The sequence below is a fragment of the Pyrgilauda ruficollis genome, unplaced genomic scaffold (genome assembly GCF_017590135.1).
Source record: "Pyrgilauda ruficollis isolate IOZ18807 unplaced genomic scaffold, ASM1759013v1 scaffold37, whole genome shotgun sequence".
NCBI lineage: Eukaryota > Metazoa > Chordata > Aves > Passeriformes > Passeridae > Pyrgilauda > Pyrgilauda ruficollis.
Genome location: NW_024525156.1, coordinates 11,040,130 through 11,066,510, shown reverse-complemented (window position 1 = coordinate 11,066,510; position 26,381 = coordinate 11,040,130). Strand labels below are relative to the sequence as shown.

The following is a 26,381-nucleotide window of genomic DNA, read 5'->3' as shown; positions in this document are numbered from 1 at the left end:
CATAAAGACAGGCTGAGAGAGTTGGGGTTGTTCAGTCCAGAGAAGAGAAGACTCTGGGGGGACCATAGAGCACCTTCAAGTACCTAAAAAAGCCTTCAAGAAAGCTGAAGAGGGACTTTTCACAAGGGCATGAAGTCATAGGACAAGGGGTAATGGCTTCACTGAAAGAGGACAGATTTAGATTGGATATTAAGAAATACAGAAGAAATTCTTTACTGTGAGGGTGGTGAGACACTGGAACAGGTTGCCCCAGGGAATTGTGGATGCCTCATCCCTGGAAGTTTCAGGTTTGATGGGACTTTGAGCAACCTGATCTAGTGAAAGTTGTCCCTGCCTACAACAGGGGTGTTGGAACAAGATGATCTTTAAGGTCCCTTCCAACTCAAACCATTCTATCATTCTATAAGGAAATCTCTCTTACTGTAACATAGCTTAAAGTAAAAGGCTATTACATTTTTTCTTATAGAGAAGTGTACAAATTTCTTATTACTAGGAGATGAGGGCAGAAAAAAGGCTAAATGATTATGCTTTTTTCAATATTTCCTTGTAGTGATTGGAATACAAATGCATCTTTTCGTGCATTATAATCAGGAAAATGAAAGGGATGAAAAATGAGATACCGTTAGGATGGTATCTTTCTAATGGTCACATATTTTTAAATCCAGTCAAGAACATAAAGTGTACAAACCCTGGAGAGAGGAGTTTAAAGAAACATATAATTTCAGGTATATACGTGCAATGATATTGAAAGACTTATCTGTTAAAGTGAGTCCTGCTCCACACCATTAGTAGAGGGTGTATGGAGTCCTTAGTCTGTGGGATTTGCTGTCAGAAAAATTCCTTGGTGATTTGTGCAACAGTCTCTGTAAACATAATTCATTAGTCATTGCCAATAACAGTCATAAAGTCTAAAAAGGGCAGAAATAGTTAACTTTAATTGCTTTATTTTGGTTTAAACTACTGAACTTTTTTGTATTTAAGGAACTCCGGATGAAGACCTGCTTATCTTGACAAAAGGGCACTGTTGTACCTGAAACAAACTATATTCCACAGAGTCTGGCTCAGAATATCACACTGAAGTTAATGTCTTGAGTCAAGCTATCTGATATATTTCATTTCTTCTTTGTTGACAGAGGACTTACTGCAAGGGTGCTTCTGCTTAACCTTTCTTGCACTGCCACTGTTCTCTACTTAGAGGCATTCCCCAGTGAAAATAGGGAATAATGAAAACATAAGTCAGCCTTTGCAACAGAGTCTAGGGGCAGCAACTAATTTCAGTGAAGGCAAATTAAAAATAATAATAAAAAAAAATTCTTTGAATGCATTGTTACACTGTGAGACATGGAAAGAACCACACAGTCAATAAGAACAAGTATGCTGGATGTAGAAGTCAGACTCTGTTGAATTTTGGATTAGTGCCATAACACCTGTATTGAATCTTTAACACCATTGTGGCATCTGTCATTTTAGTTTGATTTCATGAGATGAGTTGTTCTAGGAGTGTACTAATGCAATCCATTGTGGAAACTAGCACTGGGCTTTAAATTAGCCAAGTTCAGCAGATTTGGCTGGGTCCCCAGATACCTAGAAACTAGCATGACTTACCTTTCTCATTAAACATTTTTTTTTAAGAAATAAAATTTGAAGTTATAATCAGTCTTCCTTTTTTTGATTAGGTAATTGTTACCCTAAAAAAGCTAAGAAACTGTTATGGAATGCTTTCTAGCAATTGTATGATCCACTATTAACAGTCTTGGCACTGTGTAGTTTTTATATGCAAACCTGTTATTACCACCATCAGTTTACAAAAACTAAGCAAACACAAAACTCAAGAAAGGGGGACTTGGTAGAATATGGAATCCTGCTAATTATATATGTGAAAAGCTTTAACTTTCTCAGGTCAGTAACAAATACATATATATATTTATATATACACATGCACACACAAGCAAATGTATTTGCTATATTCAGGCCACAGATCGAATTTGTAAGCATTTATATATGCAAAATTAATATGTCAAAGTCTGGACACAATTTTAACTATATTTAGTTCAATGAAAAATACATAGAAAAATAAAGGAACAGAGCACCAATCAAAAGAAAGTGAAAGCTATGGTGTTCTGTCAATATATGAGGCAGAGAACATGCTCATAAAGGTAAGAGTTCCTCCAAAATCTATTAGCATTGTCCTGAGTAAAGGTTGAGAGACTCAAAGTTTAAATGGGAAAGTAATTTTGAGCAAGGAGGCACTTCAACTCCTCAAAGTACTCTGCTTTCAGGGCTTTCCAGAATTGTGATGAAAACTAAATTGGACATTATAGATGCTCTTTTTTTTTGGCTCAATGTATGAATTTTTTGCATTAAATAGAGAAACATTTGTGTTGGATTCACTTAGAGTTTGTATGCATTGGTGCAAAATCCCTGGGCATGCATTGTGAGAAGCAGCTTTGCTCCCAGGGCTGCCTGTGCGCATTAGGACATGTCTGTGCAGAGCCTGACATGTCCTGTATCTCAGGTGAACGGATGAGCACTGTTATGCCTGTGTGGCTTTTAGCCCTGTGTTGGCACACAGCCATGTAGGAAAGCGTCCAGAATTAGCACCAAACCATTTAGTCTGTGTCTAATCCCTTTTTTAGTCTGCACTTTATCAGTAAGTACAGCGTTTACATCTAGGTAAGTGCCTTGTTTCACAGGCACCTCAAACTGTCTTGCTGATTGTTCCAGATACGTTTGCTCTACTGTCATTTCTGTGCTGGGAACAGTGATGACAGGCAGCCTGTGGAATGGGTAGAGGGAATCACTTCTGGGGAATGGAGACAAATGAAGACTCCCTCTCTGACAAATGCTACATTAAGCCTGATGAAAAAAATAATGTATTTTCATTAAGGGTCGACCAGGTAAGGATTTAGGACCCCATACAATGGTCTTCTATTGTTGTACTCAAATGAAGGATCAGGCAAAACTGAATACTACCTAAGATATGGTATGAAGATAGAAAGAGAGTAAGATTCTTGCTAAAATGGAAATTTGGACTTGTATTTGCTATTTAAGGACTAGGGACTAGGATTGATAATGGAACAATAGGTGTATAAATATTTATTTTTCTGAGAAGAAATACTAATAATTTGAAATTGCCATTAAAAGTAAATCAGAAAAAAAACCCATGCATTTATTTAATGGATAGACTCAGTTCCAGCTTGTTTCAAATCTGGAGACCAAAATTAATAGAAGATAAATTAAATATATTAGCCAATGGTAAAACATTCTGAGCAGTTTTGGAAGACAGAAATGGGTTGCTTCCTTCTGAGGGAAAAAGTAGGGAAGTGAGGTAGAAGGTTTTGCTTTTCTTTTTACCTTTTTTATTTTCTGTGTTCACATGCAAGTTTTACATCAGCTGCAGGACCACAAGAATGGGTAAGGTTGGAGTAGACCACAGTGGTCACCTCGTCCAACCTCCCAGCTCAAGCAGGGTCATTCTAGAGCACATTGCACAGAATTGCATCAGACAGTTCTGGAATCTCTCTAGTGAGGGAGGCTCCACAACCCCTGTGGGCAATCTGCTCTGGTGCTTGGTCACCTCATGTTCAGCTGGAACTTTTTGTGTATGTGTTTCTGCCTGTTTCCTCTTGTCCTGGCTCCATCCTGTAGACATCCTTCCTCCAGATACTTATACATATTAATTAGGTCCCCTCTCAGTTGTCTTTCTCCAGACTAAACAAGTTCAGCTCTCTCAGCCTTTCCTGAGGTGCCCCAATCCCTGAATCATTTTTGTCATCCTCTGCTGGACCTGTTCCAGAAGCTCCTTGTCTTTCTTGTTCTGAGGAGCCCAGAACTGGACACAGCACTCCAGATGTGGCCTCACCAGGGCTGAGCAGAGGGGCAGCATCACCTCCCTCGACCTGTAGGCTACACTCTTCCTAGAGTACCCCAGGATCCCATTGGCCTTCTTGGCCACAAGAACACACTGCTGGTTCATGGACAGCTTGCTGTCTACCAGGATCCCCAGGTCCCTCTCTGCAGTGCTGCTTTCCAGCCCTCAGCCTGTCCTAGTACATGGGCTTAATCCTTCCCAGGTGCCTTTGTTGAATTTTTAAAACACAGCGTTGTGTTTTATTCTTCTCAGGAAAAAAAAAAACCCAAAACCAAAACTGACCACTCTGCTACTGAATAACATGTTGGGACATCTCTGACCACCTACCTTCCTTGAGAAACAGATGCTATGACAAATTTAGGTCTCTAAATAAAAAATCAGCATTACATTCATAAATGCATAGGACATCGATAAAATGGTGAACAAGGATATATTGATTATTAAATATTATAAATGAATAAGAAATTGAAAGCTTTCATGGACCAAATTCCTCATCTGGCTAGGTGAATGGCACCATCTGGTGGATCTATCCTTTGGAAAATATTTCCTGGAAAGTGGAGTCGTAACTTAGAGGCTGTTCCTCTACCATAAAACAGAATATTTTGCAAGTGCTATAAGTTAAATAAGATATGAAGAAATATAACAGTTATTAAAAACATAATTTTCACCATTGTTCATTTTGGAAAATTACCATTATATTTTGCACAATAAATTCCATGTGAGTAATAAAGAGAACAAAGAAAATTAGTTGAAAACAATTTATTAAGTGTTTACTTGAACTGTCTGTTCACAGCTATGAGTATCTATTAAGGAACCTATTCTAATTCTGTGAAATAATTTTCTGAACATGGTAATGAAGTACAGGAAATTCATGGTAATGGAGTACAGGGGAGTTTTTGAGGGGATAAAAATGCCTTTATTTACTCCTTCATTACATTGCAATTCAGTTGATTTGAGCACTTCTGTAGTAGTCGTAGTTCTTGCTGTTCAAATACAATGACAGTCACTGGCAAATGCATTCTGTTGGTCGCCAGCAGCGTTGGAAATCTCAGTTATTCAGTCAGTTGTTCCCATGCAGGTAACACAGGTTACCTTTATCCACAGGAATATTGGACGACAGTATGTGCTGGTACCTTCTGCCAGTTGTACTTGCCCTGCTGCTGCATTGCACCACTTAAAACTTTTCAGATAACTGGGTGAACTGGACACACTCCCAGAATTCATTTCTAGCAAAGAGCATGCAGTCTATTGGATCATGCATGGCTGCCCATGAGAAGAATATTTCAGAAACATATAATCTTCGTTTATAGTGAAGAGGAAAATATTGCAGGTGACTTTTCAAAAAATTTGCAATTATCCTAAATAAACAAATAATACTCAAGTCAATGTAAAATAATAAGTATAACCAAGCAGAGTCTTTCTTTGTGTGGCCACAGCCATCATCTGATGTGTGCTTAAGAGTTTTCAGTGAGAAATTCTTAGAATTACTTAAGGACAGTAATTTTCAGCTGCAAAATTCAGTTACCATTGGGAACCCTAGTAGTCCCAAGCATGTAATAGAAACATATTGAAAGTGACAAAGGAAAATTAATTAGACATTTTTACAAAATGGTCAGAGTGCATTCCTTTATTCAGTGTGGCCTTCACATGCCTACTGAATTTTAAGAAAATAAGACTGTAGTCTGCATTATATTTAGCTGCAATAAAAAAAAGAAATAAATTATTGTTTTCTCCACTGTCTTCCTATACATTTCTCCTGAACTAGTCTCCATTAACATAGATTACTATTAATTTTCTTTATTTTAACTTTTGATGATTAAAAAAGAAAAATCACAGAGGTCTTCAGAGTAAGAAAAATGAATAAATTAAAACACAGAAAATCATAAGTGGCCTGATACTGCTTAGATTTCTCATTAAGGTGTCCATATTGTTTACTTAGTATATTTTTTTCAGTATCTTGACATGAAGCTTGTTGTTGGCACTAGGTACAATGGGGACAGGAAAAACATTGTTGTGATGCAGTGTGAAATATTTCCTTTGCAATACATTTCCAGAAAATACAATGTCACATTTATTCATCCCATAATTGGTAAAAAAGATTGAAATGTGTCAAAAATAGGTTCAATAGTGAAAGACTCAGAGGAGAAAGAAACAGGGGTACAAGGGAGATGGTTTCATAACAAGTGCAGTAGGGTACGTGTCAGGAGAAACAGGGAGGATAAGCAAATGTAGTAAGCAACTATGGGAAACTGCAGTTTAGACTGGATAAATTTCCTCTGTGTGGCTCAATAGACGGAGGCTGTGGGAATGGGAATAGGAATATGGCTGGAAATTGCAAAAGGTATGAGTCTTCTCAGCAGCCCAGCAGAAGAGCTACAGTCAGTCAAGGTAAAGTATCACTGTTCTCTAAAGAAAGATTACTTCTAGCAGCTCAGTGGATGACTTGGCATTTTTATTGTTTTGGATTGATTTTGCTTTTAGATGGTAACTTGTCCTATGACTAGAAGCCTAAATAAATTTGAGAGGAAAATTGGGTACTTACTGCTTTCAGATGCTGGAAATTTGAGGAATTCAATGTGCCTTTGCACATAACTGTGCTCCATTTCATCTAAAGGGTTCCAGAGTTTTAGAAAAATTAAAGAACTAAACTGATCAACCAACCAAACTAAATAAAAAACCCCAACAAAACCAAACTAAACCAATCAATTAAAAACAGCAACAACAACAACAACAACAAATAAAATAAATAAAAAGCCAAAAAAAAAACCTAAACCAAGAAAAACACAAAAAACCCACAAACAAAAAGTTGTTCTGCTGCAGGAGTAGGAGACTATTAAACTGGACTGCAGTATCATCATATGATCTCATTTGCTGTTGATCTTTAGCAGTTAATAAACCAAAAATGAATGCTAAAGAAAACTGCTGTCTTATGCCTGAGGCTTGCTACTAATTTTATCCCTGTTGAATAATTTGGATCTCATTTCAGGGATCAGTTAAGTTGACAAATGTGATTGTGGCTCTTGGGGAAGAAAATTATGTCAAAAATGTTTATATTTGGGAAATAAATGATAATTTATTAAAAGCTGGGGGTTTTTGTCTCCTGTAGCATCTGTAACACATAGGTTGAAGTATATTTCTAAAAACTTTTGAAATTTTTCTGAGCTGGTTTCAAGTGAATTAGGTAAAAGAACCTTGGCTACCAAGTTTTTGTAAGTGCTAAAATCTTCAAAGTGATCTAGTAAGTTAGAGAAATGCAATAAGAAACATAAAATTAAAAATTATTTGTAATCTAAACACCCCTTTTTTTGAGGATGTTAATGTCTCTTTGCAAGGGAGAGCAAAATATTTTGGATTTCTTGTAGTTATCTGAGATAGTTACAAAGGTTTTGTATTTTAAGAGTTCCTATGGAGTTCAATCACATATTGTGGATACAGAGTACATTGTCAGTTAGTGATTTGAAGAAAGGAATGCTTGAAGAATCATTCAGGCAATGCTTTGAGTCGGTATTTCCAACAGAAAGGCTGTTCAAAACCAACTGATAGCTCATAAAGTCAATTATGAAAATTTAATTTCTATCCATTTTATCTGGATAATTATCAACCTGATGGGAAACATCTGGTTTTATCTAGACTGATAGAGATAGCTAGATTTTGAATTTCAAAGCACCAAGAGTGTCTAAATGCACGGTCCTTTGCTATCTAAGGTAATTACAATTTTGTTGTTAATTTTAGGATGAACAATATCTCAGCCTTCTCAAACAGGACTTTAAAATGGGAAGTGCTGCATAAAATGAGCTGAAATACTCTTAATTGGCTAAAAGATAAGGAAAATAATAACACTTTGCCAGAAGATACATGTTTTGACTAGCTTTGAGAACAGTTTATTTAGTCATCCATGGCAAAACAAGAACTGTTGGGGGTGGAGGTCTGGACTCTGGGAAGAGTGGTACATACATTAATACAGCCTTTAATGTCATCTGGAATAACCCCAGGACCACTGGCTGGCTCTTCATCTGATCTGGCATCATTCCAGTTAGAAGATTTGCAGCCACAAGCCACGCAGTCAGTATAACACAGACTATCCCATAAGGGTTCAGGCTTATTTTTAAATAACAGATGAATTAAACTTTAATTGATAAATGAACACTGCCCATATTTTAGGACAGGCAGGTACATTAACTTTTTGAGTGTTGAGATTGGGTCTCAGGTGCCTGAAGTTAAACAGTAAAACTTCAGTGCCCACAACTAGGACACACTGATGAAAACAATATTAATTATAAAATAGAGCAATCTTAGAATTATTTTCTTCCCTAAGCAGAGGAGGTGGGGGTTTTGTCCCATACTTCAAACCTCCTTCTTCTCCATATTCTCCTTCATTTCTTGCTGCAACATCTCCTTGAATCTCTCTTAGGAGGTTGAAGCTGAGTCACAAAAGGCAAGAATGCTACAGAAGTCAATTTTGTGTCAGTGAAGAGTTCACTCACTTAAAAGCTCAATTCAAAATGTCTTGAATCTGTTTGCCAGTTAGCCAATTATGCACACATAAAAATGTGTCAGGGAAAATTTTTAATACAGATCTCCAATTTATGTAGAAGACTAAACTTTTTGTTTCTCTACCAGCAGTGGTCTTATTCCACCTATCATAGGTAAATGTGTGTCTTTCAGGCTCACTTGATAATATTGTTTCATGTTTCTGAAAACACAAATTTCCATTGATGAGGAGTGCTCATACAGAAGAAACTGAGATGGAACAAAATGAAAGAAAGAGTAATATTGCATGAGTCAGGAAGCTGTTTTAGAAAACAGGTGTATACCCTTGTGAATGATTAAATGAAATATATAAGCAGTCACATGTACAAAATTTTCCAGAAAGATGGGCAGTACACATTTGAATTTCCTCAGGCAAAAAAATCATCTGAACTGAGAACTCCCACAACATACCTGAATGTGTTCCACTCCTAATGCAACCCTGGAAACAAAAGCTTTCTTGCTCTTGCCTGTTTACCATGCTCAAAACTGAAATGCTTTTTGTGTACTGACTAAAATCATATTTTTCCTTCAGGTTTTTTGTTTGTTCCAAAAGCCACACTGTCTTTCAGTTTTTAACAAGTTGGCCACAAAGAATATTGGGTGTTTGCACAGCCACAGGTTGCAAGATTCTTTCTTCTATCATAACATTTATTCACTTATAAAATTTTGTTCAAAATAGGCAATATTGTCATTCTGTCAGCTCTTGAGATTGTTATTTGACTGCTTCTTGACTGTAGTACATATTCTTTCAAAGATATAAATTTGAGGGATTTGAAAATTAGGATGTGCTTCTTCATGTCTTACTTTGGGATGGTGTGGTATTCTGCTACATTTTCAAAATATGTATATTATATGTATATTATTATGTCATGATCAATGATTTAACAGAAGACATTTCTATTACCATCACACTACCAGAGCACCAGAAGTCATTGCACATTAAACTGTCTTAGATGAGCATCTACCACTGAGGGTCTGAAGGCTCCTGTTTTCATTTTATCATGGAGAACCTAAGAAACAGTAAGATAATTTGTTAAGTAACAGTCTGCTATTGAATTAAGAACAAGACCAGATCTCTGTTACCGTCTTCTGCTTCAGTCTTTCCTCATGCTGAGAAAAACTCTGCATGCAGTATCCTGAAATTGAGTTGTGCTTAGTAAGGCAGAAAAAAATGAAAAACATGTTTCTGTAACCTTTTGGCAAAGAACATCTTCCCAGTTATGCCTGGGAAGCGCATTCCTCCAGTGAAACACTGACATTTTCTTTGGCTCAGTGGACTTTTCCTAATAAAACTGGATGTATGTCCCCACTCTGGCAGCACACAGTCCAGAAATTTGCCTGCTGAGAAGGATGCTTGAGGTTTTGTTTACTAGGACAGTATCATCAAAGCATTATATTTATCCAAGTTATAAGTAAATGCAAAATTTCATTTAATGTTCAGATCAACAAAAAATCAGACTGGTACACTAGAAGTTTTTAAAATGTTTTTATGAAAAAAAGTATCAAAACCTAATGCAAGCATATGAAAAGAAGGGAGTTGTCACGCTAATATATCTGAGACAGGAGAATCATGCTCAGTTGTAAGTGTTTATATTTAAAACTTCCATATGTGTAATATGACCTTGTGGTTTGAATTCCTTCTCTCTCCTAATCACTAAAATGTTCTCTTTTCAGTGCCATTAAATTGGCCAAATATGTGTAGTTGTACTATGATAGCATTTTATATATTCAGTTAATACTTTATAGATTTTTGCTATTTTAGTTGCAACTGTTCCTGATGTGAAATAATAATGATACTTATGTAATGCTATAGTATTTAAAGGCTCTGAAAATAATGTGATGTCATACTAGGCAGTAGCATGATGCAATAGAAACAGAGCTGTGTGATGAAACAGTATGTTATGAGAATTTGGCATCCAGAGTATTTGAAACCCTCATGGTTTCAAATACGCTCTCATCAACTACCTATTAACAGTAGCATTGCATCAAGTGCACACCTACCTTCCATCTTAGCTGTAACCCAAAATCATCAAGTTCACATGCTGAAAGAGCGTACTGAGGACAAGGGAAAGATCTGCTTCAATAGTACACTCCTGAACCAAATTAAAGCACTTCCATCATAGCCATAAGAACAAGGTTCTCAGAAGTGAGGAAAGTCTGTTTATGCAGTACAAGTCATCACAAAGCTAGGACAGAAGGAATCTCAGAATCACTTAATGCATTTCCATGAGGATCACCACACATATGTTGTTCCTAATGCATTTCTGATCTGTTCCTGAGAACTTCCAAAGATAGTGATGGTACGATCCCTCTAGTGAAAGAACAAAGTGGAATTAATTATGTGCTTACCATTAACATGAGGGCTCTATTTAAAGTCTGTCCACTTGGACCTTTAATGCCTGCATGGTTTTCTGTTGCCAGTTGTTTGTTCCCACTCTTTCAAGAGCATCTGCTGCAAGGATGATTCAGCTGCATGTTCAAAGTCCACCAGCTGCTGTGAATTATTAAGGAAATCTGAAGCTGACCTGAGTTTGTACCTTTATAAGTCACTGGGTCATTCCTACAACAGGGATGGGATTTCTGAGAGGGAACACAAAGCTCAGATGAGAAAAGTCACCATAGTGAGCTCTGATTAAGCTCTCTCTATTCATCCATCACAAACCTCTGACTCCCTTCAGTTCCTTGTACTGTTCTTGTAGAAAGGGAAATTAGATCATTAGCTTTGTTTTAGGAGTAATTTGTTCAGTTATTGTGGCAAAAGGTAAGAGGTATTTGGAAATGGTATGTTTCATGGTGTAAATTGGTCATGGGTAGGAATCAGACCAGGGCTTACACAGGGGCTTATTATCCTGATTGTTTTCAGATGCTGGATTTCTTCCCCTTTTTTCTGTTAAATACCATTTGTGATGGAAGACGTGCCTGATGCCACCTAAAGTAACAATCCCTCTTTTGCCATTTCTCTTATTCTTGCACATGGGTTTGCATGAGGGGAACCTCTTGTCAAGCCTGAGGATATCCATGCTGTTCCGTGTTCTGAAGCCCCTATAGTCATACCACTATGGTGGGTATATGGGGTTACTGTCTCCTCTCACCACAGAAGGTTATTGTAGTTGGGTATTGATGTAGAGAGCTGTGTAAAATAGTATTGACATTATGAATTAAGTCACTGAATGTATCAGATTACATTTTAAATTTTAATGCAAATGTATAGGGTAGAATTCTATGAATTCTTCAGTACTTTGATCTTCAAGTAGCAGGAAAGTCTTCAAAGGAATATTCTGATTAAATAATCAAAGTCAGCAACTTTCACAGAGAATCTCATTGCATACTTGATTGTGTAGAAGTCACATTGCCCTCGGCATATTTGTAGATTTTGAGTGGGAAAAAGTGGTAAATTAAAATAAATAAATAAATAAAAACCACAATATTTTAAGTAGGTAGAAAGAAATGTGATATAGGCAATGTAAACTTTAGAAGTGCTCAGTCATGAACATCTCCAAATGTCTTTTCCTTGAAATGTTACTATATAAGTATGTAATTCCGTTACAAATTCTTGAGCCTAAGTACATGACTCTAAATATAACTGGGGAAATGGCCTTGATAAAATTCTTTATTTCATTCAAAATTTTAAAAAAATATTTTTTTCACCAAATACTGGTGTAGAAATCAACTTTGTTTAGCTAAAGATACCTGGGTGAACATAGAATTAAATTACTTTTAAACAGGTCCAATATCTGGTAAAAAAATATTGAAACAACCCAGCCTCCATATAGCATTAGAACATCTACTGAGATTCAAAACCACGTCTCTTTAGCTTACATTCACTCTGAATGACATTTATTTCACAGTAATTTTTTTTTCTTGTATCCCCTGTAAAGCTCCAGTTTTCTTATTACTACATTCTGAATAAATCATTTGACATTTGAAGAACTGATGTGTGAAACTCCAACTCATGAAAACTTCAAACCATAAAATAGTGGAAGTAACACTGTGAGTTGTTTTCTCCTGAGTTTTTTATGTGATGGCCACCATTTTTGGCATACTTTATTTTGGGGGCAAGTGGGCTTGAAGGCTGTCAGGAGGAGTGTCACAATTTCAAGTTCTTTGTCACACATTAAGAATTTCCAGGACCTCTTCTATGAGAAAAGTGAATGCTTAAAAATGCTTTATCTAATACTCTTTTATCTGGCATGAGAAGAATCTATGCTGTTGAAAGGGCATGCAGCTGATACTAACAATTCCTGTCCAGGTGAATATCATAACAATCATCAGGCTGCATCCGCTTGGAATCAGTTCCAGTGTATCACTTTCCCTGCTCAAATTTAACTTAGTATTTTCTTTGAACATTTGAGTCTGAAAAAAAATTTTAATTGCATGGAAACAATTTTACAGATTAATAAATGAATAGCAAGTCTTTGTGCTGTTATTCTAGGGCTGACTCATTTTTCTTCAGGCCTTTAAGATTTCAGTGCATTGAGTAGGGCTAAAATTAATTGTGTTGCAATTCCATCAAAGAAGGCATTTCCCACAACAGATCTGATTTCCAATGGTGTTTTTGGGAAAGTTGTCTGGTTGAGACACAGCATTTGATATCATATAGGTTCTAATACAACTTAAACCACCTTACTGAAAAACATAAACTAAGGCAGCAAAAGCATGCTTTTATCAGCACAGAAACATCTACAGTGGGAGATTTGCCAATACAGCTATCATGATTAGAGAGTGTACTGGTTATTTTTATCTCACCTACCCTAGCCATGAAGGTATACTGGCATACTTAAATCCCTGTTAAGTCATAGCCTGAAAAATAATCAAGTTGTCAAGATAAAAGCAGAAGTCAAAGCTAATTTTTTCTGTTTGCTAAATTTCATATATATATATAAGAAGAACTTCTGTCTTATTGTTAAGATGAAAACAATCTTGAAAACAGAAAGGAAAAATCACTCTTCAGAGGTGTATTTCTCAAACAGGTAGATATTAAGCTTAGTATTTGCTAATTGGTTCCTCTGCCGTTCTCCTTATGCATAATTTCCAGCAGTTACTTTACCAGGCCACACCTTTATGTGCATATTGGGTTTAGACTATTAGCTGCTATTGCAAGCTCCTAATTTTCTTCAGAAGTGTAACCTCTGTAAACATTATCACAGCCTTGAGACTGTGTAAGCCACTGACTGTCTTTATAAATAAATGAATAGCCTAAATTAATAGAAATAAATAAATTAAATAAATATTCAGTGGATAACAGGCGTTATTAGCTGAGCCACACCGAGTTGCTTAACTCTGGCTGACCCCAACAGATGACGGTACCAAAAAAAGAAAAAAAAAAAAAAAAAAAGGAAAAGAAAGGGGGAAAGAAAATAATTGCTTCACTGATTTCTAAGCTAAACAATTAGCTGAAACTACCACAGCAGGTTTCCCCTGATTTCCCTCATCATCCATGAGGGAGACAGGGATGACCAGCAGGAAAAAATAAAAAAAAAAAAAGCCAGCTTCCATACTCCCTGGATTGTTGCCAATATAAGTTCACTGTTATTCTAGACATACTAGAAATATGCTTGATTATGCACTAAATGCTGAGATTTGCAACAGCTGCTTTTAGCAAAACTATTAGCAAAAGGCTGCCATTCTTCATCGATTACAAAAGGGAATGGCAGTAGTGCTTTTGTGGCCATGGCCACTTCTGACAGCTGAGAGAAATATATATGTTCAGGGTGATGTCTGGAATGCAAAACAGGAATAAAGTGTGCTTCCCTGATTGTGTCTAGTGTTCAAGATATTGATGGAGCCAGCAAGCCTGTGCTATTATCGAGGCTGCACAGCCATGAATACATAAACTGGAAACTGACTTTTCCAAGTAAAATATGTCTTTTTCACATTACTTTTGTGGGAGTCAGCGTCCGGAGTATATATTCAAAACTTATTACTGGTAATTTTTCTATAGAAGATAAGCCCCAAAAGGGCAATGTCAGCATCTCTCTTTACAAATGCACGTGTCCTCTGAGTGCCGGAGTTTTGCTGAAACTACTAGTGGAAGGTCAGGGGAATATTTATTGAGACACGTAATCTCCTGATCTGAATTGCAATGTAGTGCTGCAGTGAGCCATAAATTCACTTCTTTTTTTTCTTAAACTTAAAAAACCCCAAACCCACAACTATGAAATGTGTTGATTCAATTTTTACTTGGATTCTGATAAGAAGATGGATGCTGTTTGGGTTGCCATGGTGCTATTTTTGGAATTGTTTAGAAAGAACATTGCACAAAATAGTTAGTTTCTATGCCAGCAGCTGTGCTCCTCCTTCACCCATCCCATAAAAAAATATTTTCACAATCATCTAATTTCTTTCAAAAGTACTACATAATGCATGTGGAAGGGGAGAGGTTGTGCAGCAAGATGACAGTTTTTTTGACTGTACAAGGAAATCATGTCTTTACTTACCATGAAGTAAATGAAACTACCTTTGGTAGTCCATTACCAAAAGTAATTCCATGACAATTCACACACAATGTCACAAACTCATTTCCTACTAACAAAAGACTGGAAAAAAGGTGAACAAGAAAAGTGGCAAAATCAGAGCCCTGAATTTCAAACGAGAAAAGTTGAGGTAGAAATCTGCTTGACAGTATCACCAAAGAAGTGATGTCTTGTTTATTGAAGAAATTCAAAGCTTGGCAAGATGACAGCCTGAGTCACCTGCTTTGACTGAACCTCTGATCACTGTGGAGTGGAGGGAGGCTCCAGCCAGAGCCTATGGAAAACTTGAAGTCTTGTGATATGATAATTTCAGCATCCCTTCCTTTCTCAATTAACCTTTCAAACTTACTGCTCCCATCCAGCCTTCTCTTACCTTTCAAAGACTTGAAGCAGGCTACCCTCAATTCCTGTGTAAAACAGTGCACTGCTACCACATAACTGAATTTTGGCATTTGTAACCAAACTTAATGGGATTTGCAGGCCTAGTGTAAGCTGTTCTTAACAAGAAAATACATAACATATCAACGTCTCCTTTCTAGTTTGTCTTTGCAATTCTATTGACTGTGCATTATTTTTTTTTCGGGAATCATGTTTAAATAAGTCTGCTCTGTTATTCTCATAGCATTGAATCCTCTCATATTCCTTTACAATGAAATAACCATTTTAACTAGTCCCAGTCAAGCTTTGTGTACTCTTTGTCATGCTCTTCAGGTCAACAAACTAAACATAAAAAGCTCACATTTCATGCTTGATTACTTTGAATGACAGAAATAGCTCAACGGAGAGCAAGATATCGCGCCCCAACTACATTTTGGTGAAGTTAAAATATATTTCTATGTTGAAATAATAAAAAGGGTCAATATTTTAGTCTTTTATAAGGAAAAAAACCACAAAACCAAAACAGGAAAGATAATCAATGAATCAAATATTCTGTTTCAAAATTTGGGAGGGTCTAAACTTTAAAATATTTTTTTAAACAAATTTTGACAAAATAAGCAATTTAAAAATCTCAAACCAATTATTAGAATATTTTGAAATTTCTTTGTAGTACTCCTTGGATGAGAAAAGATTCCATCAATATTGGTCTTCTTTCAAAGATTCTTTTTATTTTGGCAAAATAACATTTTTACCAATAGGACTGGCACGAAAAAAAAAAAAATAAGGTAATTGTTCTAGAAGTCAAATCAATATTTCATAAACATTTCTCTTATGGTATAAACTCAGATGTCCTACAGTTCCTTACAGTTATTCTGATATAAACAACAAGGCTTTTTTATTAGTACTATTTCTGTCAGTTTTGCCAACAAGTTATAAATCTTAGGCTCCATTCTATTAGCACTTATTGATGAGTGTCCTTTAGTTTTAGCAGTAAAATTTTAGAGTAAAATTCAGGTGAGTATGCTTGCTGTGATTTACAGAATGTTAGTTTTCAATACCACTTGTATTTTTTCAAAGAAAACACAATCTTTAAAATTCCATACCATTTCTTGAGCTGTGTCAATGGTTTAACATTATTTTTTTCTCTTTATAAAACATAAATAACTAAAGCACATCATTCTTTTTTTCTGCATTTTGTAATGTTTTACATCAAATGTGTGTTGCTTGCACATGAAAAATTAAAAATATATTTAAACGCTGACTGTCATATAAGGTATTTCCCTAAAAAGAAACATTGTATCTTTTTTTTTATTTCATTACTCCATGTAGTAATGTAAGTACATATTTTAATTGAAATGTCATGAAGTATAGTTAATGTGATCCTTCCTCATAACATTTTCACATTAAAGATTTACAGCTGTAGTGCCCTGCATTATTGCCTGGAAAAATATAACTTGATTTTAGAGTCTACTTTTAAAAATACATTGGTTTCATGCCTTGCAATAAAATAGAAAGCTTGTTAGATACAAAGAGCAATACTTGATAATACTGAAAGGATGAGAAACCAATTTCAGAAAGCCCATTTAGAACATTAAGTATGCATTTCAATAAGTAAATGACTGGAGGCATATTAAAAAAATACAAACCAACATGCCAGGCCTCTCATAAAAAGATAAACTTTACATATTATCTGTTAGTTTAAAAGATCTGACAGGTAGGTTAATACAGTTGAAAATGCTGTCAATGTGAAATGGAATATTTTTCATATTCAGTGCCAGCTATTTATCAGACTCTGTATGTTTCCCTTAATAAAACTTAGTTTGCACATCAACTTTTCTTCTTCCTTTTGTATAATAAAGTTGGACTACCTGGAGCATGTACCTAGGAATATCTACACTAATAATCAGTATGTGCAGGAATCATCAAGCACCTCATTTGGTGACAGAATTTTCAGGAACTTTGATGGCCAATGTCTGCTTTCTTCACATTGCATCATCACATTTTTGAGTGAGGAGATACAGATATGGATTTAGCTGTGGTATTTATTTTCATTCATTCACTTATTATTTGCTAATATTTTCTTTCTTTTAGAAGTTGATTTTAATGAAATTTCTTGTCAGCTTAAGAACATGATGTGCCCATTAACTTTAAAAAGTGATTGTTAATCAAATAACACTTATGTTTTTGTGTTTTTCTCAGGAGATAGAATGTCTCTTGGAATAGCTTTTCATTCTCTATTGCTCAAAAAACCATAACAGGAGAAGTCTGTGCTGCCATCATGCAGCAAGTGTTTTTACAATGCTAGTACCAAACCTCTCAGCACCACTGTCAGTCATTGCTATCGTATGACGAGATTACATGGGCCGGGCACTGAAAAAATTGTCCTTCAAACAGTTAACCTTTGCTGTTACTTTCCTGCCAAAGTCATAGGACCTTTCATGTGGAACATCTCTCAGTGAGGTACTCCCAGAATAAAACTTTGACAAGTCCATTAAGGTTTATTTCCAATACTGAATATTTTTTAAAACTTGTCAATTTTCATTGCAGAAAAGTAGAAGTCTTAAAGGTCTTGCAGTATTCCATGAATATTCTTGAAAAATGTCCAATGACCTCCAAATGCACAATGCTGCTTAAAACAGGAATGGTGGAGATTACACACATCACTGTGCTGTTTCTCATGTAGGCAATCTTCATTCCAAATCAACAATGCAAATTCCAACATTGAATTGCACAGAAGGTCATAGGAAAAAATTCTTCAAGGCTGATGGGAAAGCCTAACAATGTGGCAGGTATTTTTGCTGCAGTATAGTTTGAAAACTATTTTAATTATGGGGCAGTGAGGAAATGCAAGTAAACAGATTAACAAACTGCGGGAGGAACAAGATATTTCTGTGGACTTTCTCCATTTGCAATGAATTTTCTGCTTTCATGTGCATTTCTTTTGCTCCATTGGTCCATTTTAAGTTGTAATGTAAAGAAAACTGCACTAGGTCTGGTTATAGTTATGGCTGAAAACCAAGTGACAAGGAATACTTTCTCCACAGTATTTCTAATTCTTACTGAACTGTATTGGAAGGGCAAGGGTACTCAAGCCTGGATTTTAAAGACAACTACCTGAACTAAACACCTAATTTCATTCTACAGTAAGAATATGAATTCCAACTTTAGGAGTCTGCAGTGCAGTTCTTTAATGTACTTAGAGCTTGGTTCACTTGATCTTACTGAAGATTCAGGAGTTGATTGACCAAACACTTGTTTTAAAGGCAACTCCCATATTTTGCTTTCATGGTTGTCTACTTTTTCACAAAGCTGTGGGGTATAATCCTTTTTCAAAATTTAATATTGAGTTTTCCCAAACCTCCATTCTGTATGTTTTATGTAAAAGGTTTTTGCAAAAAAAATAGTTTATGATTTTTGCAAAAAATCATAAACTATTTATAAGTATCTTCTGATGGTGCATACCTTTCCCTTTCTTCCCCTTTATGCCTTAGTTATTACCTAGATGCCTGCTAGCATGGACCTGAAGAACTAATAGTTTTATTCTCACCTTTTTTCCAGTGGAACAAGAATTGCAAAAGAATCCATGAGCAACTGGTCTAATGTGTCTGACATATAGCTGATCACTGCTCTATGACAAAAATTTGATTACCTGTGTTTCTTTGCAGGAGCATATGTGCTTCAAGTAAAAGCGACAGATGCTGATGATCCCACTTATGGAAACAGTGCTAGAGTGGTTTACAGCATTCTTCAGGGGCAACCATATTTCTCCATTGATCCTAAGACAGGTAAACAGTTTATTAGCAATAGTGGAAAATTTAAGCTTTGGGTTTTTTGATTCATGTAGGCAGTGTCAATGAATAAATATGGACCTGGTTGATATGGCCAAAATCCAGGAGAGCAATTTCCCATGATTCACTTTTGAGTATTGACTAGCTTTTTATTAATTACAATGTGTTGTACAAACAAAAGAAACATGCTCGTCCAATCACTACTGGAACGTCTAAAATATGTCTACATGGAATGAATATTTTTTCAATGTTTTGCCATTTCCCTAAGATAAAGCTTTGTCTTCTACATGCATCCTTATTTTTTTTTTTCCCTGATGAGTGAGTATTTCAACTTGGGTCTTCTCAGCATTTTTACTTGCTGAACCTACAGTCAGAAATTCTCCAGCAATTATTGTTTTGTTATGTTGAACTAAGTTGAGACTGTGGAACAGGTAATTGTCTCATTCCCTCCTCTTTTCCTGGGGCATATTATCTTTGGGGTTACTGGATGTGTGAGCAGAAAAAGATAATATGTTTAAAGAGACTGAAGTATTTGGGAGGTTGGTAGACATGTAAATTGGGTATCTTGTCCTATATTTCTAAATGTCATTCTTGATTCTATATTTAGTAATTCAGTTGAGGAAGCGATAACGTACATGGTGAATGACACACATTGTGGCATCCTGAGTGTGCTACAGGGAAAGCTATCCATATGCTCCTTTCAGCAAATAGTATCGCCTTCCAATGTAGCTGTACTTGAATGTCAGATTCAGGGCCTATAGCCATGATGGTGGAGCTTTGAAAGGCTGTGAAAGCACCATCTCCAATGTACACATTCCTTTTCTCCATGCTCCATTTAGCAGGAAATCATACTGCAGTTTGCAGTGAGCAATTTTATTTTTCAAACTGAAATAGGACTTCTTCGGGTGTCTGGAAAAAAAAAGTAGTTGCCTTTATATTTTATTTTTCATTTCAGTTTTGTAAAGAATGGGTATAAATTCAGTGGCAAGAAAAAGATTTACTGGAGCCAAAATTAGAGTTTTAGTACAAGTTTCACAAGAAAAAAAGAGTAGCACATGGAAGAAGAACTATTTCTTCCATGGCCCTTTAAATGGCTGTGTCATATGTTCTCATGTGCTACTCAATAGTGAGTCAACCATAGGTGATGGCCTGCACCCTACAAGCCCTGGAACATCATACAAACCTGGCTATTACCTTAAATGAATTTCATGTGCTAAAAGAATGGACACAGCTGTAGAGGAAGATTGGTGAAACAGTAGGCCAGCGTAGTTTAAAATCCTATACCAGAAAAAAAGCATATAGATTCATGCTTCTACAAGCATCAATAATATGCTGTAACATGTCATATGTTAGGAAGTTCATATTATGACAATTGACATATTATTATGACAATTATGACATATTATAACATTGCACAGGATGATGCCTAAGGATTTGGTCTAAAATCCAGAAGTCCAGGACTCATGGGTCTAACAGTGACTTTAGAGGTAAACAGTATGTGAATAACATTGCACAGGATGATGCCTAAGGATTTGGTCTAAAATCCAGAAGTCCAGGGCAGTGCTACAGATCTGCTGTTTAAAATTCTTTATTTTATAACTGAGGAGTTTATACAGTAGTTTTTGACTGCAGAGTTTTACTGCAGAAATCTGTCCTGAGTGATTTTGACAGGAAAGGGGAAAAAAGTCATTTTGGTACAATGACAAACTCAGAACACCCCAGCAGATTAATAAGCATTTTTTGTGTTGTTGCTGGCTTGTTTTGCCATCTCTTGCATTCCAAAACAATTTTGAGACATAATCTTGTAGTTATTTAAAGAACACAGGAACATCTATGCTAAGTTTCTACCCTGTGTCATGTTTCCAAAAGTGATGGCCTGCTTAACTCTAGTGACGGATGAAACGTGTTTAGTGATGTATCCCTGAAATACATTTCTAGTCTTGAAAGAATTTGTCCTTTCAAAGTTCCTGGGTGACTAGCAGGGTCAAAGTAACTAAAAGTCTGAAAGTATTTCTCCTTCACAACTTTTCCACTTCCAGTATATTTGACTTGTCCAGGGGTACAGCAGCTCCATACCCACCAACTAGAAATTCCACAGCAAAAGTTTATTTGGTTAAGAACCTGCTCCTCTTGCTCTTTTTTTTTTTAAATAGGGGCATCTCTTAACTTGTTTCATATCTCACACATTACATAAGACAGTGAATAGTTAATTTCTATTTATATTCTCCCTCAAATGACTCTTTCCAGATTGAAGACTTCTTTATTCAGATGCCATTCCATACCAATAATCATCCTTCTCCTCCTCAGAGTGAGAAAGTGCACACAGTATTCAGGAAGGCAGCTGATATAGATGTATAGAGCTGTTTAACCACACTTCTGTTCTCTATTCCTTCCAAAACAGTTCCCAACATTGTTTGTGTCTTTAGCTTCTACGGCACAGATCTTGAAATGCTTGTGGAAATTTCTGTTGCTAGCTCAAGATCCCATTGCAAAGCAGTAACAGAGAAACCGCTGACCATAACTTTATGTGTGAAATAAAGGTTGTGTTTGTCAAGCACATGACTTAGCACATACTCTTTCCTCAAATCACTCCTAAGAGGTGTTACACATTTACTCTGATATGAAACTAGTACACTTAAATAGTTTTCAACCTCTATGGGTCTGAATGTCACAGCTGCCCCTTTTACTCCTTGTCTTTATTGACCTCCTAATCTTTTTCCATCTTTTTGTTGGAGATAAGCAAACTACGTGGAAACAGGAGAGTTAGCTTTTATTTATACTTCAGGGAGGTTACATGAAGTACAGTACCATCTGGAGAGCAACTGTTTGAATGCCACAATGTAAGGCCTCAAGCCTTGTATGTCAGGGGTACTTTTAAATGCTATAAAATTTCTCTCCTGATTTCAATGTGAGGAGTTTTTAACATGAGAATTTCTCTTAAAACAGATTACCTCTCTTCTCTTTCCTCTGTATATTCTCTTTTCTTATAAAAATGTACATTTCCACCATAAAAATGTCCTTTCTACCCAATTTTCTGATATGTTTTTGAGGTCAATATTCTTATTTATGGCTAGATGTTACCAGGTTTTGTTAGACTTTGCATTCTAGTCCATCTTCTGACTTCAGTTATATTATTGAAATCCAAATTGGTATCAGCAGGAGTATTGATGTTAACATTTATGCAGGAGATTTTTCTTGGAATCTGTGTTTTCTTTTCCACAAAAGGGAGTGATCTCGTGCTGAATTATGGGTCAATAACTTTGGAAAGAAAATCTTATGGCCCAAGTACCATACATACTATTTTCAGTTTTCAGCAATCTCATGGAGACCATATTTTTCTACACTTTTGATATTGATGACATCTGAAAAGACAAAAAAAGAAAATCAATGTTATTCACTTCTGCAGTTGAACAATATTGTAAAATCTTAATGTAAAATGATTTACAAAAACTCGGAACACCATCACATGCACATAAGGCCTCTACATGTTAATAATGCTTTGATTTAAATTTAGATATTCTTTGTGATGCTGTAAATGAAATACCAGCATTTGTAGCCCTTTCCTTCCCGTGGATCCTTACCTCTACTTTATTCTTCTCTTTTGCTGGTAAGATAACTCTAATACACATTTGTCCTGTCCATATGAACTGATTTTGGAAGAAGTAATATTTCTCAGTATTTTGTATAAGCCTTTGAAATAGAGTAGGCAGAAAAAAAAATTGCCCATGAATTCCTAGACATAAAAATTATTTTGATAGATTTTTTTTTCTAAAGATAAAAGTTTTTTTTTTCCAGAAAAATATATAGAATGACCTTACACTTCCAGACAGGAATAAACAGTGGGTGATTTGAAACTTTACTACTGGAGTGATAGCCCATTCTTCATATTCTGAAAAACCCCTGGAATTTCTGAGAAAGTCACTTAGTTGTACCCAGAACACCTATATCAACCAGATAAACTGCATTTTCTCTTCACAATCTGCTGTGTGCCCATGTTTAGTTTTTTCTGTCATCTTTTTTAACTTCAGCAAATCATTTGATACCATCTCACACAGGATCCTTCTGGACAAAACGTCCAGCACACAGCTGGGTAAACACCACATCATGTCATGGGTGAGCAACTGGCTCACAGGTCAGGCACAAAGAGTTGTAGTGAATGGGTGACCTGAGTGATGGGGTGATCAGAGTGGTGACCTGGCACTAGTGGGGGGTCTGCCAAGTTCCATCCTCAACACAGTGTTCTTCAACATCCTCATAAATGATTTGGACACAGAACTGCAAGGAACACTATGTGAGTTTGCTGATGACACACAATTGGGAGGAGCTGTCTACTCTCTTGGGTCAGGGAGGTCCTGCAGATTTTTGACAAAATAGAGAGCTGGGCAGTCACCAAACATAAGAAGCTTAACAAAGACAAGCACCAGATTCTTCGGTCTATACCCTGGTTGTGTATAAACTGGGGAATGAGGGGCTGGAAAGTAGCACTGTGGAAAGGAACCTGGATGTCCGGGACAATGGCCAGTTGAGTCTGAGTCATTGTGTCCTGGCAGCCAGGAGGGCCAGCCATGTTCTGGGGTGCATCAGGCACAGGATTGTCAGCCAGGCAAGGAAGAAGATTGTCCCGCTCTGCTCTGCACTGGGGCAGCCTCACCTCAAGTGCTGGCAGCAGTTTTGGGTGCCATAATATAAAAAAGACCCATGAGAGCTCCTAGAGAGCATCCAAAGAAAGGTCACGAAGATGGTGAAGGGCCTTGAGGGGAAGCCATATGAAGAGGGACTGAGGTCACTTGGTGCATTGAGCCTGGAGAAGGGGAGACTGATTGGAAGTCTCATTGTGAGACACACATTCTCACATTCTTGTGAGTGGAAGAGGAGGGGCAGATACTGATCTCTCTCCTGACCAGTGACAGGACTCGAGGAAATGTCATAAAGCTGAGTCAGGGGAGGTTTAGGTTTGATATCAGAGAAAGGTTTTTCACCCAGAGGGTGGTTGGGCACTGGAACAGCTTCTCAGGGAAGTGATCACAGTTTCAGTGTGACAGAGTTCATTAAGCATTTGTACAAACATTCTCAGGTATGTGGGGTGTCCTTGGGGTGTCTGTCTCCTGTGGTGTCTTGCACGGACAGGAGTTGAACACAATGATCCTGATGGGTGGCTTCCAACTTAGCATAGTTTGATTCTGTAATTCTCATATTTAATTTTGTTAGTATGACACAAGAGGGCTTTCATTCCCATAGGTCTTTTCTCCTTGGAATGAACATACAAAGGTTGTTGTAAAATACTGTGGAACATATAGCCTCCACAAAATATATGCCAAAATAAGCATTAATTAAGTTTAAGAGAATCAAGAGGAAACCTGTAAGGTTCATCCTCTTTGCAAAAATATACTTTTTCTGAATCTCATGAATATGAACAAATTTTTTTCAGTTTTAAATTTCAATATTTCAATTTGAAGCAAACTGCAAGCAGTATACTATGTGCCATCCTGAGGCAGGAAAATGGTGATACCTAATATTGTCCTTATCATCATGTTACAGGTGGCTAGAAAGGATATTTTTATGGAGTTCAATTCAATGGGAATTTTTAATAGGTTCCAGAAATAGCAGATTTAGGTCAACGTTATTTCTAGACTCTGAAAAAGTATTATAAGCTAATGATTCCTATTCTGGCTTGTTAAGACAGCAGTGGTTAACTGCTATAAAGATAAGAATGGTCCTTGAAGTTTGCTTCTTGCCATTCCAGACTCATTTTAACGCCAGGTAAAAACCTGCTTTTGACATCAAAATGTTTAATACTAGAAAATAATACTTTCTAAATCAATAATAACCAGGAAGGACATACTTACTATTGGTTTATTTTTCAATTTTGCATGTTATCTGCACCAATGTGCCTAGGCATTTTCTGATAACTGTTGAATAAATAACATAAATAAATTTTGCAATGCTATTTGTATTTGTAAAATTTTGATGAAGGCATGTATTTCCACCTACATATTTGATTGCAAGAAAAAGTCTTTAGTACCCCAAACCTTTTAGCTTTATACAACCTCATTAGTTAATCTGTGTGTTCAGTAGTACCTCTCCCTTTCTCTCCCCCTCTTTCACTCTCCATGTTTTCCTTTTAATTCTATATATTCTTAGCATATCCAAAGGGAGATTATGGCACATCTGCTTAGATAGCAGCTATCCAAAATCACTAAAGACTCAAAGCAATGTCTTACTGTGATATTTAATTCCTTTTTTAAAAGAAATGTCCCAAATTTTCACTGCATATTTGTGCTATATCAAGAAAACTTTCTCTAGGAAAGGAAGTGTCTTCTAATAAAGACCTCCTTTTGTACAGAGGAACATTGTCTTGGCCTGCAGTAACTTGAAATTATTATTAAGTGAATGGTTGGAAAGAATTGAAGATGCAGGCTCTGCAATGCAATGCCACCTCTTTCCACATTCCCTTACTCTGTATAAGTGTTCCTCATCCCTGATGTGGCAAACCTATGATCACAGCATTCACATCCCAAGTGAAAATGCATCATTCTCTTTCATCCATTCATAACCTCATTGAAAAGACAAAACAGTCATTTTGAGTGATTGAATAGCTGAGAAACACTTTTGAAAAGCCTGAGTGATTTGCATGTTTTCATGTGACCTCCTCTCATCAAACCATTCAGAAGAATTCTGTTCCTCGTTCGAGATCCGATATTAATTTGTAGGAATAGACAGTCACAGCCCTTTTTTTATTTGCTCCTTTTCTTTCCCATTTCTTCTCATAGGTGTAATAAGAACAGCTTTGCCAAATATGGACAGAGAAGTGAAAGAACAATATCAAGTTCTAATCCAAGCCAAGGACATGGGAGGACAGCTGGGAGGACTAGCTGGTACTACCACTGTAAACATTACTCTCACGGATGTCAACGACAACCCACCCAGATTTCCTAAGAGTATGTAATATTCCAAAGTACTGATTTTCAAATAAGCATGACTAAAAGTATTAATTTGGAAAAATCCTGTAGATAAGAAATTGAGATCCTGGGAAAAGAACAGTATACGATGAAAAAAATCAGACATCCTGTTTTTTAAAAATAATATAAAGCTCAATTTGAAAGTATGAGTTGAATGTTTAAGAGGATATGTACCATCATTCCACAAAACTAGCCTGAGCCTGAGTTCCTTTCATTTACACTATAATAATTATTTGGGAAATGCTATTTTGTCAAGGGAAACTGCATGAACTCCTTCAAATTACAAAAGGTTATTACCTGAGACTTCCAAGTACCAAAGGCAGAGCTGGCTCATGCTAAGCATTACTGATATGATATTCAGGAACAGATTTTTAGATGTCTT

General features: G+C 36.3%; 1 protein-coding gene across 2 annotated transcripts in view; it reads left to right on the top strand.

The window, feature by feature from the left end:
* The window catches only part of CDH12 (cadherin 12), a 150,954-nt gene that overhangs the window by 60,394 nt on the left and 64,179 nt on the right, over nucleotides 1–26,381 (top strand). The window contains exons 3-4 of one of the 2 annotated variants that reach the window (XM_041475908.1): nucleotides 18,918–19,037; nucleotides 25,811–25,978. In XM_041475908.1, coding sequence (XP_041331842.1) covers nucleotides 18,918–19,037; nucleotides 25,811–25,978 — 288 coding nt within the window. The remainder of the gene's footprint in view (nucleotides 1–18,917; nucleotides 19,038–25,810; nucleotides 25,979–26,381) is intronic. The other variant, XM_041475909.1, reaches the window with a different exon arrangement.